At 30.9% G+C, this 16,512-nt stretch overlaps 1 protein-coding gene across 1 annotated transcript in view; it reads right to left on the bottom strand.

Annotated features, from left to right (window-relative positions):
- The window catches only part of LOTGIDRAFT_220215 (hypothetical protein), a 10,958-nt gene extending 3,377 nt beyond the window's left edge, over positions 1–7,581 (bottom strand). Inside the window, exons 1-7 of the mRNA XM_009064111.1 lie at positions 7,516–7,581; positions 6,602–6,739; positions 5,946–6,054; positions 5,400–5,446; positions 4,278–4,494; positions 3,823–3,918; positions 3,118–3,176 (exon numbers count right to left, since the gene is read on the bottom strand). Coding sequence (XP_009062359.1) covers positions 3,118–3,176; positions 3,823–3,918; positions 4,278–4,494; positions 5,400–5,446; positions 5,946–6,054; positions 6,602–6,716 — 643 coding nt within the window. The 5' untranslated portion in view covers positions 6,717–6,739; positions 7,516–7,581. The remainder of the gene's footprint in view (positions 1–3,117; positions 3,177–3,822; positions 3,919–4,277; positions 4,495–5,399; positions 5,447–5,945; positions 6,055–6,601; positions 6,740–7,515) is intronic.
- Between the last annotated feature and the right edge of the window lie 8,931 nt (positions 7,582–16,512).

Here is a 16,512-nt window from a genome sequence, read left to right as displayed (position 1 = left end):
AAGAATTAATGTTAGAAGATAATAAACTAGGATATCCTAGAATCAATGTTAGAAGATAAGAACCTAGGACATCCTAGAATCAATGTTAGAAGATAATAAACTAGGATATCCTAGAATCAATGTTAGAAGATAAGTACCTAGGATATCCTAGAATCAATATTAGAAGATAATAAACTAGGATATCCTAGAATCAATGTTAGAAGATAATAAACTAGGATATCCTAGAATCAATGTTAGAAGATAAGTACCTAGGATATCCTAGAATCAATGTTAGAAGATAATAAACTAGGATATCCTAGAATCAATGTTAGAAGATAAGTACCTAGGATATCCTAGAATAAATGTTAGAAGATAAGAAGCCAGGACATCCTAGAATCAATGTTAGAAGATAAGTACCTAGGATATCCTAGAATCAATATTAGAAGATAAGAAGCCAGGACATCCTAGAATCAATGTAAGAAGATAAGAACCTAGGATGTCCTAGAATCAATGTAAGAAGATAAGAACCTAGGATATCCTAGCGCTAAGATTGTTTCGAGAATACGTGGCCAGTATCACAAATCATTTTTAGGACAATAGCAGATAAGTTTGAGTGCTCCACGCAATTTCTGTGCTTGTTATGGGGTCAACTTCTGTAAATTTTCATCTTTCAAATTTTATTTCATGCTATAGGTTGTATCACATTGTATAGCTGTCTTTAAAGGAAAATTGAAAGTAGAAACTTACTATTTTTAGTTACAAGTTGTTCCCCATCTAAAGGATAGATAACTCCAGCTATTGGTTCACCGAATGATAAATGATCTATTCTATGACTAAAATTATAATCTGACGAAGAAAAAAAACACATTTTATTTCATAAATCATATATTTATCCATAAAAGGATTTGTAAAGAGTTTTTCTAAATTTGTATGTGTATTGAAAATTGGAATGGTACAAATTGATGCTATCAGTGTCCCCATAACAAAGTTAGAAAATGTCTTTACAATCCCTTTCAGTCAAAAATATATTTGATTGTTTTAAAATAGCTTTATTTGAATTGCTGTGTTGAATTAAAATATTTTGTGGAGAAAATAATAGCTTTTTTAATCATATAATTTTTAATCTATGAAATAAAAATATCAAATATTAAGAAACAACAAATTAATAATAAGTTATAAAAAGTTATAATAAGTTATAAAAAGTTATATAATGTTAACAAAAAAAGCACATGTCAACCACAAAACAATAAGACACCACAATGAGTGGACAGAAAAAGATGTACAACAACTAGTAATAGTTAATATATAAACAATGGTTTAAAGTATTGTAAAGATTTGTTACCAGTATAGAACAAGTTGAAAGAGAAGGGATATCTATATATATATATTATAGCTAGTGAAGGTAAGTGACTAATCTAGGATATTAACTAAATACTTCACTATAAGCTACAGGTTAGAAGTTTCTGACAATGGGAAATTGGGACAATGTTCAAGGCTAGATATTAGTGCGAGGTTCTGCCAATCATGCATCGTTTCGATACGTCTTGTCATTTGAAATCATGGGATAAAAATTAACATTTTATCTTCAAAGTTTCAATATTTATCAATCTATAGCTGTGATATTTGGTTATATAGTTGATAGGAGTGGTTAATGTCCACCATCTTATAAATAGTTACTAACTATTTCAGCCAGGTCAGTGAAAAAGAATTTGTGATTTCATTACAAAAACTCCCCACTTTTGAGAAACATGACCTAGCGATACAATACGCATATATAACTGGTGGTTGCTATGGTAATAACAGCCCTTAATATAACAAAAAAATTTTAAAAAAATCAAAATTTCGTCACCTTTGAATTAAAAAAATAACCTGCCATGGAAAGTTAAAGAGAGTATTTAGAAGGCTGTAGTTTGATAGTTTAATTCAATTGTTCTAAAAGATAGGATAAATTCGGGGTAAACTTTAATAAAATAATAAAATGCTGTCTTCTTACGCTTAGTTGGAACAGTTGGACTCATGTGAAAATGATGTCCTCTGATTCTAGTTAACCTATTGAATAAATCTAAATTTTAATCGCATTAATTATAAGATTTACAATGTTAAATTAGAAAATATTATTGGTTTGGAAAGTCCACCACAGATATTATTACACATTCAGCCATCTTCAAAATATAAATAATAACAAAAACATGAAATGAAATGAGTGTAGTTTTAACGTCCTACTTTTCTGCACCATGTGGGCTAATGAAGATGGGTAACGCCATGCAGGATGCAATGAGGGTAATTTTGTTGACAGCCGCAATAGCCTGCTCATTTTCTATTTCCAACTGTCGAGAGATCTTTAACGTGCACAGCTTGTAGTACACGGGGCCTCGGTTTATTGTCCCATCCGAACAACTAGACGCTTTTTCTATGCCCGGATTGAACCCTGGACCTGCAGGTTAGCGAGCACGTGTCTAACTCACTGAACCACTGCGGCTCCCCAAATAATAACAACAAGACTTGATAGCAGGCCTGTAGACTTGATTGTTCAGACGGGCAAGTAATATATCCGAATGAGAAATTGTGTGTGGCATTTAGTTGTTATGATGATATTGGTCAACCAGAAGAAAATTTTAAGGAGAGGCAATGATGTATGGTGTTTAGTTACAGTAATAAAATTGGTCAGTTGTCAGAATTATTTCAGGAGGGCAATTCATTTGTTCCCTTTGCCCCCCTGTTTGATAGTATACTGTATAAAACATACTAAATATCAGTTAAAGTGTACAGTTGTACAAACTGGAAAGCAGGAAATGTAAACATGTACAAACTAGAAATAATACAACATTTATACAATATAAACTGCTGTGAAATCATTTATTGTAACTTCAATATCTTATTGATTATGAAATTTCTATTATTATTCATAAATTATATATTCATAAAGCTGATAATCGATGATTTTACCCGGCACTTCACGCGATAGTTGATAAACACGGAACACACAGATACAGTAATATATTCAGTTAGTAATAGAAATATTAAAACAGAACCTGTATATATAAAGCACAGTTAATATATTTTGTTAATGTACAGTTAGTAACACAATACAACAAACAAACAAACAAACAAACAAGACACTATAGACTGATATCTCACCCGTTTCGTCTAACATCATGGCTAAATGGGCGTGACCTCGTGGTATTATAGGAATAGACCTTCACAAAATAAAAACAAACATTGAATACCATGTCAGACCAGTGGTTCCCAACCATTTTTCAGCCCCACACCCCCAAAGCAATCATTCCATATCCTCGCATAAATCAATATAACTTTTGAAGATATCAGTATCTAAATTTGACGGAACAGAATTTAAAGAAGAATTTCCTCAGAACCCTGATGGCAATTTGAGTTTCACACAGGAAAGAAAATATATCATTTTAACCAGTTTGATTTTGAAAAGACACATCATTTACGACAGCCTTCAAAGCAATAATAATAGATTTCCTTGAAACATTCTTGGTAATTTGTTCCTGCATTTAACCACTTTGACTTAAATGAAAAAACAACAAAATCTTTATAACATCTTAGTTAGTGCTGGGTATCGTCAATTATGCCATGATACGATACGTATTGCGATACTAGGGTCACAATATGATACGTAGTGCGATATGGGGTAATTAGTTAAAAATCAATATTTCATCTTCAAAGTTTCAATAAAAAAATCCGCTCTTTTGTATCGAATAAAAAATATCGCCAAGTATCGACACATGTATCGTTGCATGTCGTATCGTGATACATTGATTCACCGATAAATTGTACCAGCACTAATCTAAGTAAATATAATAAGATACCGGTACTTACTTGCCCGCAGTAATATGAAAATTACCAGCTACTTTATTGACTGTTAAAGATCCAGATACTCTACAAGAATCAGGTTTACCACTCGGGTTATCTTCTCTTGAATAGAAAATAAAAAATATATAAATATTAAATCAGAACCTAAAATAATATATACTATATCATAGTGACAAACAGAAAGCTAATAATTAATTGGTCGACTATATTATCCAGTCTTGTCAGTCTCAACATCCCTTATCAAACGAATAAGCCCTTCCAATCAATCATATACAGTTTAATGTTTATAATAAATATGCATGTGTAGAAGAGTTCACTAGAAAGTTAAGGGTGTCAAATTATAACTGGGACACTATGTTCAGTGTTACCTGAAACCCTCTGCAAGCCATGGACTGTTCCAGTAATGATCATACGTCACTTATCTCATTGTATGAAATAGACAAAATAATTGAAATTTCTACCTTGGCGGCATGCCTCCTCTAAAATCAGGTCCCCCAGACCTCCACAAGACTTCCTGTACAGCATGGTACTCTGTCTGTAGATAGCGGTTGACGTCTAATATAAAACTCTGGTACTCTTTTTGTTCTGGTGATAATTCAAAATACGCAGGTTCTAGATCTAGTTTACCAAAACTATGAGTATCTTGTCCTGTTATATCTAGAATATCAGCACCCATATCTAAATACAAATAGTTTGTAGATTAAAATAGAACTATATCTAAATACAAACAGTTTGTAGATTAAAATAGAACTATATCCAAATACAGATAGTTTGTAGATTAAAATAGAACTATATCTAAATACAAATAGTTTGCAGATTAAAATAGAACTATATCTAAGTACAAATAGTTTGTAGATTAAAATAGAACTATTTCTAAATACAAATAGTTTGTAGATTAAAATAGAACTATATCTAAATACAGATAGTTTGTAGATTAATATAGAACTATATCTAAATACAGATAGTTTGTAGAGTAAAATAGAACTATATCTAAGTACAAATAGTTTATAGATTAAAATAGAACTATTTCTAAATACAAATAGTTTGTAGATTAAAATAGAACTATATCTAAATACAGATAGTTTGTAGATTAATATAGAACTATATCTAAATACAAATAGTTTGTAGATTAAAATAGAACTATATCTAAATACAAGTAGTTTGTAGATTAAAATAGAACTATATCTAAACACAAATAGTTTGTAGATTAAAATAGAACTATTTCTAAATACAAATAGTTTGTAGATTAAAATAGAATTATATCTAAATACAAATAGTTTGTAGATTAAAATAGAACTATATCTAAATACAAATAGTTTGTAGATTAAAATAGAACTATATCTAAATACAAATAGTTTGTAGATTAAAATAGAACTATCGTTTGTAGGGAATTCTTTTTATACTAAAGAAAACACAACTCCTATTTGCCACAAATTTTCGTCTACACGACCTTTATCAAGTGGAGAAATAAATTACAGGATAATTTACAATGAGCAATAAATAAATACAATTAGTTGATAAATAAATATAGAACCTAGTGCTTTATGCCACCTTTATTCACCAAAACTATACATGGAACTTACCGTTACATTGCATAGCTACTGTCATATCAATATTGACTTGTAATTTACTGAAATATAACAGTAGATAATGATGACTATCTCTTGAACATTTCAAATAACCTGAGAAAGAGTACCATAAAGAGTACGCTATTTAAAAAGTTTTTTTATTTTTCTTAAATTTCTTTTATCAGGTCTTCCTTCATTACAAAACTACAATTTCACTCATAAAATTTCTCTACAGTACATCAATTCTTTTAAAGGGACAGATGTGCCATTTTAGGACAGGTGGTGATTTGAGTCTTTGAGAATATATGTAAAAAGTCTTCAGAAGTACTAGAAATGTTAAAAAATCGCATAATTCCTTCAAAAATATTGCAAAACAGGAATTTCTTTTCCTATTTCTATATATGGCAGTGTCTCAAGAAAAGATAAATCTTCTTTTAAACTTTCAAACGCGGATGAATGATTCTGGACACATGGATTTTAAGACTAAGGAGAATTACTTGGTTTATTTGGAAATAAAACTGAAAAAAAAGATTTATGAAAATTATACAATCAATTCTCTACCTAGTAAAATTGGTGTCTACTTGATATTTATATTTCAGTTCTGTAGATCTATAATACTGAAACTCTGATACAAATAATAGTATCATAATTATAAACGTTATAATAGACACTGAAATTACAAAATATATCAGTTATAAAACGTGATGGTTTGTCAATATACAGGTAAATATCAGTAAGATCTGTTTCTTAGTGTTTTGTTATAAAGCTGACAAGAAATTCTGCTATCTAAATAATGAAAATCTGCATCCATGTTGCCCTACATCATTAAAATTACTAAGCCCTCTTATTTCATACTGCTGAGCATTGGACTTCTTTGACTATTATAATCTTTTTTCAATAGGTTATCTAAATACAATGAAACTATCAAGCTAAGCCATGGATGCATTCAACCAATATAGTTGAGGGAATGGATTTGATTGGCTTTTTGACTAAGGTTGTGAAAATATTATGACCAATGAAAAGATATAGCTACTTGTACCCTTTGAGAGTATTCAGAAGATACTTTCGTAATATGCACAAAAAAAAAAATCTTTTAACTATTTTTAATGATAATTTTGATGCTTATGAAGTGTCTTGAAATAAGCTCTCCAAGACAAATATTTTGCAAAACTTCTCCAGGAATAAATCTTTTCCATAATACATTAGAAATTACTTACACCCCCCTCCAGAAACTGTTGTCTTTTTGTAATCTTCAGGTACTTTGGGAAATGCATCTAATTCTTTCACAACTTTTAAAGTTTTGTTGCTATTGGCAACATTGAGACGCCTCATTTTTTAACAATACACATACAGACCTGAAAAATAAATAACAGGAATTTATGTTTAACAATTACTTGCAAGGCAAGACTGGGTTTCCAGAGCCAATTTTAATGGCCCAAAGGCAATTTGGGCTAATTGAATGCAATGTAACAGTTATAAAAGTGAAAATAAGCTCATTAAAAGAAAAAATTGTGATTCAAACATGGTTGTAGTCAGACAGTAGCTCATTATTGTACACAGAGCAAAATGAAATGAAATGAATGGAGTTTTACGTCCTACTTTTCTGCACCATGTGAGCTAATGAAGAAGGGCAACACCATGCAGAGTGGGACGAGAAAAATCCGAAGGTATTATCTCGTCCCCAATGTCAAAATTGACAAGTTACCGAGCAAGCGTCTAACTCACTGAGCCACCATGGCTCCCGACCCATAAACAAAGCAACAATAATACATGGTCCTGTTCATTTCCGAGAGTCTGAGAGGTGGACATCAATGACATTCAACCATAAGATGTATTTCATGAATATAGATTATTGAGGCAAGTTCTGCTAAATCATCATTTTTACCATAATACCATACCCCATTCCCCGCCCCATTTCATCCAACAAATCAATCAACATCTGTCATTCGTGGACATGAGAGCCATAGCCATCCATGTGACGTTTTTTTTGTGTATGTATGTGTGTGTGCATTACTTTTGAGACGTAGGCTTAATAAGGCTATAACGCATTAACGGACAAGCAGAGATGGTCTTAAACTCGGCTATAGCTAGACTCAATCATTATTTCGGAATGTGCAGTTTTAATTCATACCTCTAACAATCTAATTCAATACATCAGTTTAACTAATAAAATCATAACATGTGTATTCCGGAAGTACACAAACCAGCAATGAGTCGTTTCGTAACACTATACTTTTTCAGCTACTTTTCCAAAATCCTACAAAATAGGCGTGTACTTGACGTGTGTTAATGTATGATCTTTTATAAGAAATTTCTAACATAATCTGAAAAATCAAATACCTAAAGAAAACAAACATATCAAATGAAATAAAAATGTTTCGAAATGACTCTTTATGCTGTACGAATCGTCTCAAATAGGAGAAAATGTGTTTCTAGTTATGAAACGAAATAATTTAACTATAAATGTCGGTTCTTTTCAGACTGAAAATTGGTTCAAAATAATTGATGCCTCATTTGACCACATAAATATCAATATTAGTTCAGAAATCAAATTCTCAAAAATGATTCGCCAGGCTCCACCCAATTTCACATTTTTAGGATATCTGTGTATTGAGAAATTTTGTCAACAAATAAACACAGAGCCGACGCAACAAGGCTCCTGTTTCAGGAGGAGGAAATGGCGTGAGACTGTGAGAATGTAGGTAGTTCAATTTGATATTGAAACTTCATTTAGACTAGACTGATTGTTCACATTTCTAGTGTACAAATATCAAAAGCTAATTGTTTTACTTTATGATGGTAACCGGATTTTTATTTTGAGGGTTTTACTTTTATAATGAAGGGAAATGGGTGGGTACCATATACAAACATACAAACTTACCAAACAAGTTTTTCACATTGAAAACTTCCTTTCTTTTTTAATGAAGACATTAAATTATTCATACCATATTGTTCAAGTACTGACATTGTTAAATTCTATAGGCATTTCTTTTCCCGAACTTGATTTAATTTTATTATGGATCACCATTTTGTTTTATTGCACGAAGCCACACTTTAACCTTTTATTTTATGTACCGGTAGTTCATGTTGTAGGATTCCTTTAACTTCATTTGTTAGGCATGCATGGTTTTCTAATCTATCATTCAAGGCTTGACATGATAACATGGATAATGTTTATTAGTCAGGTTCTCCTACATTATCCAAATTCAATTTCCCAAAAATTTGTAAGACAATTATAATGATAATAATGATGATATCTTTATTAAAAAAACGTTAAAAAATAGGCCATACAATATCGTTGAGCATCAAGATAAGAACCTGATAACCCACTGATAGGCCTGTCTTACATTCTGCTACATGATACAAGTATATTTGAAGATTCATTTTTTATATTTGGGAAATTCAGAAATCGCACTCGTCAGAAATGGTTTAAGTTTATATTGTTTTAAGTCCTCATGATGAAATGTAGAACTTTTTCAAGTTTCTATAAGAAAAATTCCGATAATTGTAGGAAAACCTTGTGTGTTATTTTTGGCAGAAGAATGAAGAATATATCACTGGGTTAAACTATATTTACAGGTACAGGTCAAAATAACTTTACATAAGAAAATATCTGGAAGTTTCACAAGTTTCACATTTCAAACTACCGTATAATTTATTTATTTCTTCAATAGTTTCTGAAGGGAGGAAATTAACAAGAACATGGTTTCGTGCCAAAAATATAAAGTTAGAAATAATGATCTTGTAATTAGTTACGGTACAGAGAGGCAGGCTTAGTGAGTTTATATTTGTGTTTTAGAAATCAAAATTTGAGGGTTTTTTTGGTAATTTTGAAGTTTAGATTTGTATGGTGGAAGCTTTGATTTGTATTTGAAGGCTTAAGTTTGTATTTTGGAAGCTTTGATTTGTATTTGAAGGCTTAAGTTTGTATTTTGGAAGTAAATTTGTATGTTGGAAGCTTTGATTTGTATTTTGGAGGTGTACATTTGTATCTTGAGAGGTTAATTGGTAATTTTGTATCAGTGAATATTTTTCTGTGAATTAAGCTTATGTAATATCTTATTATTAATAAGCCTTGAAAGTTTATTTTTAGAAACTAATGATGAAAAAAAATAAATTTGTTCATAAATGACAAATTATATAATATATATACGCAATGGTTTTATAATGTCAATTGTAACAGATGCAAGTTCGTTTCGTTGAATTTATTCCATGAGATTTGATGCAGAAATATTCTATAAAGCTTGAAAGTTGCAAAGTAATTAGTTGACTTGAAGGATTAATTGGGAATTAGAACTGGATTAAGATTGACTTCAACTTAATCCTCTCTCAATTACATAATCCTGCTTTAAAAGTGAAGTAAGTGAAAGGTTAAGAAGGCTAAGTAGGATTAGAACAAAATCTTATTGTCTGTGGTTGATGACAGTTTGTAAGTTTGTTGAACAAAGTCACCGATGGAAAACTATTGTTGTGTGAAAGGCCCTGTCATATTTGTATTAAGTGTATTTTGATATAAAACTGGTGAATAACTGTTAAAGAGAGGATTTGTAAGTGTGAAAAGTAAGTCTATCTGGAAATATAAAATGAAGAGTTCATTGTTTATGTTTTTTTAACGTGTTTCATTATTTCCATTAATGATTTTTGACTTGCCTGGTATTGTTAGAGGGATGGCATTACTGTGAATGAACTTGGCACAATGAAAGATGTCTGTGGTTAGAATGAAAGATGGGGATATCTGGGGATTTAACGTGGTACAATGACAGTTGTCTGTGGATTTAAAGAAAGCATTGAAAATTGAGCAACCTAATAAAATAAGGTGTCTGCAGTCGTGTGATTATTGAATTATTGTCGCTGACTGTCTATATGACAGAGCGAGGATTGGACATCGTTATTCACTGCCATCTAGTTATTGATCTAGCTTTAACATAATATTGATTTTCTACAGTTTTGATATAAAAATAGCTGAACTGCTGTTCTTGCTGTAAATGTCATCTGTGAAGACAATTTGTGGTATTTCTCGGCTAATTGTAACCTAGGGTTGTTTTTGTAAATGTGTTGTCATCATATTACGTAGGTGACATTAATGACAGAATCTATTCTAGCTGAGTTCAGTTTATGATATATTATGGCAGGTTCGTTACTACGTTATATTATTTTTTATTTTTGAAATTTACGTTCATTTTTAAAAGATTTTATCACTAATTTCTTAATCTCTAGTCCGCGGTGGGCCTCAGAAGCAGTACTAAGATATGCTTACAAGGTTTATGTCTTTGAGACACTGTCTTGTGAACACAGTTTCATACAATCTATTTTCCTCCTTTGATAAGATAAGACAAGATATTATTAAATATGAAAATGATAAACAATTAGAAATATGAATAGGTGTGAAACACATGAGATAGATGTTCACATTCACAGATTTTACCAAGATTTTACCTAAATTTTACCAAATTTTACCAAAATTTACCAAGATTTACCAAGATTTTATCAAGATTTTTCATGATCTCACTATTCAAAGACTCATAGAGTTTTGGTGAAAAGTGAAACAGAAGTTTAATGAAGATTTTCTCTTTGAACTGACAGTTTGGATCTAAGGTTTTAGCCCCTGATTTCCGATCTGGGGTAGTAACATTCCCCTGGGGGTACCAGCAAACACCAATTACCTGTAACCCTCTGGGACAATTTAAAAGTATTATTTAATATCAGTGATAAATTGGGAATGATGTGGGAAAAGCCAAGTCAGTTATAGAAAAAGGATGGGAACGGGATTTACATTGTTGATTAATTTTGTCTGTTTCTTTTTTAGATATTTTCTTCCTCATTGTGTTTTGTGACTTCGTATTGGTTTTTGTTTTGCTATAATTTAGACAGGCATGTTTTCACTTTAGTAAATAATGTAGTTATACATAACATGGATTAGTGTTTATTTCATGATAAGAGTAGATTATTAAATAATCTCCCAGTCAATGTACAGTAATTATTAGTAATTATAAGATGTAGAGAATTTGTAATTATAAGTCGTTTAGATGCTGTGAAATTTCATTAACCAGTTCTCTAGTGATCTCATCAACTTTTATACCAAGTTGTTAATCTATTACCTACCAACTGTGTTCCATACCTTGACTTCATTAGGCACTTTTCTTATATTAAGGAAGTTTTTAAGCTATTTTATTTTATTTTTTTGTATGTAGCAAATACAGCCAATCAGAGCCCCAATTTCATGTGAAGCCAAATTCTTCATAATCTTTCTGTCAAGCGCTCTGATTGGTTGGTATCAAATGGCTGAATTTACAAACCTCTGTGATACAAGATAAACATGGATATTGCAGTCAAGGTATAAGACGCAGTTCCTTCATTTTGAAGATACATTTACTATTGTAGTATAAATCATGTTTACGTGTCTAAAAATCCTCTTGTCTATCTATCAAAGGGATTGTAAAGAGATTTTCTATACTTTATGAAATGCATCAAGCCTAATCATGGCTTATTTTTGCATCATTCCAGATATCTGTGTAATTAAGTATTTTAAGATGTTAATTCTCATTAACGATATTTACTGTGATTTACTTTGATTTCTAATAGATATTATCAAGTTTGAAGCCTCTTATAGGTGAAAACATATCTGATGCCACACACAATGCTTTTGGGTGTTGGACTTGACATAAATTTGACATAAGATAGAGTTGACATGACATACAGTTGACATGAGACGTAGATATTTAGACACAGCTTTATGGAAAAAGTCACTGGTTAAAGTTGCTAAATGCCATTCAAAGACTTTATGAGACATAGAGTTGACATGAGACACAGAGTTGACCTGACATAGAGTTGACATGAGACACAGAGTTGACATGAGACACAGAGTTGACCTGACATAGAGTTGACATGAACCATAGAGTTGACATGATGTTGCATTAACATAGAACATAATGTTGACATAAGACAGAGTTTATGTGACATAGAGTTGACATGAAATAGTTTTAACATTACATAGAGTTGACTTACATCTTACTAACATCATATCTTGTCAATTAAGCTCTATCTGTACCAGGTTGGATTGTTATTTTATAATTTTAAGCTTTGAGGTGGTGCTGTAAGTTGAATTCTATCTATTTAACCATACTTATTATGAAAAACAAAAAACTAGGTGTGGTCCAGTTGTATTCAGTCTAATTTTCTATCCTGTATAATTCTAGCTATCATAATATATCATTAAAATGACGGATTAAAATCACTCAAGTAGAAAAACTAGAATAAATAGGTTAACAAGATAAGGTGTTATTTATATTGGATGTAAAATGCTTGGTATGCTGTCTTTTTTACTCATTTAATCCCTTTCTGTTTGTTGTCTTATTAATTTTAATATTTTGAAATCATTTTCATTTTAATCCATGGGGTTGTACTATTTTTTTCTAATTTTTGAGGGTCAAATAGCATATAATTATCAAAAATAACTTGTATTTTGGAAATGAATTACATTTTTTATTAAAAACCTGAATTGTTTTTTTATTGAGATAATTCTAACATTTTGAGGGACAAGTATAATAATCCTGATGTGAGATGTCTTTCTCACCTTTTTCAGATGTACGTTTTGTGATGTTTACTTCTTACTGAGATCAAAAAATAATATACAATTTTAGAAAAATATACCAAACTCTGATTCCTTTGAAATGAAATGAAGTTTTAGTCCTACTTCTCATTGTGTAAAATACTTCAAACTCATAATAAACTATTTAAATACAAACAGTAGGTCTAGGTATTGTTGTTATTATACACAGTGGTAAATAATGATTTTATTTTTCAATTTAAAACTCAATTTTCAGTTTGAATTAAAAGTAAAATAAGTGTGAATATAAAAATTGATTAGTTAGAGTGTTTATATGTCAGTTGTATATATTAAAACTTGTTGATATTGTCTGTATTATTAAAATAGTGTAGGTGGATTGTTTGATTTCTATATAATATTGTGGGTTGGTGGGTTCGTTGGATTTCTGAATTGAATTCTTCATAGTCTGAAAGTAAGTGTTGGGTGTTAGAAGATACTCTCCTATAGAAGCACTGGCCAAGGTGACAAGAAGAGAACATACTTCTGATGCATCAATTATCAATTTGAGTAATAAAGATTAGATCGAAATGGTATTATAATAAATGTTCTGTGCTGTGTGTCAAGAGAAATGACAACAATGTAAATTCTGAAAAGACTGGAATAATACAATCATATATAATGTAAGTGAAATTTTATCTTAAAATAGATATTACAGATTTATGAATTTATATCTGTAACTGTAAGAATTGTTTCTACCTGTTGCTACAATGATCTGACGTGTTTCCTCTGTAAATCGTGTTCTGTAGAATTTTGACCCAGTTTTTTCAGATTTTCTATTTAAATCAGATTGTTCATGAAAGCACCATGTCTTGTGATTAACCAACACAGGGTTCAAACGGACATATTAAAAGGGAAATTCTGTTTTGATTTCAATGTGTAAACTGGGTTGATTATGTCTGGTCCAATCAGAATTTATTTCTTATAATCAAATATCGGCTAGTAGAGTAAAAATGGAGCCAGGAGAATTCAAAATACTAACGTAACCGGTTAAGACTTTTGCAGGTTTTTTGATTTAACGCTTGAATATTTCAAGTTAAAACTTTCACGAAAGGTTAAGGGTCATCTTCCTATATATGTCGCCATGCAGTGTGATATATTTCACACTCAAAACCACAAATACTGATTGAAAAAAGCAGAATGCCCAATATTGTTTCTTTTCACTGGAACTTGTTGATTTCTGAAATTTAACAGATAGCAAATTCTGCCGAAGGGATCAATATAAAATACTACTAGAAGTTTTAACTATTTATGAAGACTAATATTACTGGTACCATAATGTATTAGTGTGAGTGTTTTGTACTATATTGGGACTATGTAAACTATCAGTATTAAATCTAGGTATAGTCTACAGTCATACAGTAAAATAGTTAATGAACAACTTGGTTAATATAGTTATATGGATAGTAAAAAGGTTCCTTAACTATTTATGTGTATCAGGGACACTCATAACATCGGTTTACACCATTCCAATTTTCAGTCATATGTCTGTGGTTCCTGTAATTCCACTAAAACTAAGATTTTGTGAAATCACTATTAGCAACATTTGCAACAGTGACGTCTTAAAACGCTTCAGTAGAATTGCAGGACATACAGAAGCACAAGTCTAAGTTAGATGGTCTAACTGAAATTGGAATGATGCAAATTGCTGGTATCAGTCTCCCAGACACAAACATAAAAAATAGAAACCCCTCTTACAATCACTTAAAGCATTTGCTTTCCAGCTAACTGATATCATAAACTAGTAAATGGATCTGACTAACTAATGAATTAACAGTGTAAGAACCAGTCTCTGTAGATGTCTTTAGTCATGTTGTATTGATACAGTATAAATTATAACATTTAGTAAAGGTCAGTTGAACAGCCTGGATTGAGAAGTGTGAATGGAGGGCTTAAATTTTTCCCAACAGATAAACAGCAACGGATAACTGTCTTCAATTCTATTTTAGTATTACATTCTTAATTCTATTTGTATCAACATCAGGCTGTCTGCAAATCACCACTCTATTATAGACAATCAAAATCAATCTTCAGAAAGAGTTGTGTGCCCTTGCCAATTTCCCTGGCCATATGGCAGCCTTTCATGGTCCAGGCAATGTTCAGCTCACGGAAACTAACGAACATTGGTGAAGGTTGAGCCGAGTGGCTTAATTCCAACTGTCATATAGATTGGTGTATTAAATAGATACTGGGTGCTTGCATTGTCTTTTAAGCCACACCCTTTATTAAAGATGGGTTTCCTTATTTTTTAGTGTCAAATTAAGCAAACTATTTGATTAATTGGTGTTTCTAATGAATTATCATGTATTCTTAATCATATCATTATGTTCTTATTGCATATAATTAAGAGTTTTAACCAATCATAAATGTCCATGTATGTACAGTCTGGATAAACAAAAAAAGACTTTTGACCTTTCTTGATCAGCCACTCATTGGAATTCTGCTGATAATTCTCTTCTAATTTAGCTAATTATGAATTAATTATGGACATGTGAGACAAACTGGTATTTGTCAAAGTCATTAGAACACCTCTACTTTTTTATTCATATAAGTATTAGCATTTTCATTTTCATAATGAAAATAAATGAAATGGAATGAAGTCCTATATAATGAAACTAAGGGAACCCATCTTTAATGAATAGATGTATAATGGTGATTCACTTTATCCAAATAGTTTCATATTAGGCTGTCAATTCCAACCAATCCAAATCTTTTTCATATGAGATGGGTAACCAGAGTGTTTATACACACCAGTTTCAAGCAAATTCATTTCAACATGCTGAATGACGAAGCAGTTGGATTGACATGATGGAAAATCCTGCATTATTATAAATATTTATTTCCTCAGTCCCTAATTCAAGGTTTACCTGCTAAAATTAAACACGGTAGTAATATGTAATAGTTTAAACCTGTAGATATTCAATATAAATCTATAATATTGACATCATTAGATATATCAACAGTATTAACAGTCTCGGTGTAAAAAATGAATCATCTTCCATTAATCTCACTGTTTACTAAAGACTACACCTTACAGATTGTTACAGAATATATTTTATAGTTGAGATGTTCACTGTTTCACAATGTCAAGCCATTAAAAACTTAATCTTCACATTGTCAAGCTAGTACAAACTTTGTACTTATACCTTGACTGTAATATTCACCTTTCTAGTATCACAGAAGGTGGCGCTTTGATTGGTTTGTACATCAGTGAATACAGCCAATCAGAGCTCTCGACAGAAAGATTGTAAACGTTATGGCTAATTTGCTTTTAAAAAAATCATGGTTATGATTGACTATTTGGTAGTGTTTAATCCAATCAAATCACGCCATTTACAAAATTCCATGATTAAAGAATAGTGGCTATTGTAGTCAAGGTATAAGATGAAGATTGTAATAGCTTGATATTGTGAAGATGAGGTAATAGCATGAGGCGAGTATAAATGAGCTTGTGTTGTTAACATACAATCATGTCCACAGTGTGATGAGCAAGTGTGTTTAATATATATTCCCGAGAGTGTTTTT

Source organism: Lottia gigantea (genome assembly GCF_000327385.1).
Source record: "Lottia gigantea unplaced genomic scaffold LOTGIsca_60, whole genome shotgun sequence".
Taxonomy (NCBI): domain Eukaryota; kingdom Metazoa; phylum Mollusca; class Gastropoda; family Lottiidae; genus Lottia; species Lottia gigantea.
The sequence above is the reverse complement of the archived record's forward strand: the minus strand, read 5'-3'. Positions and strand labels throughout refer to the sequence as shown.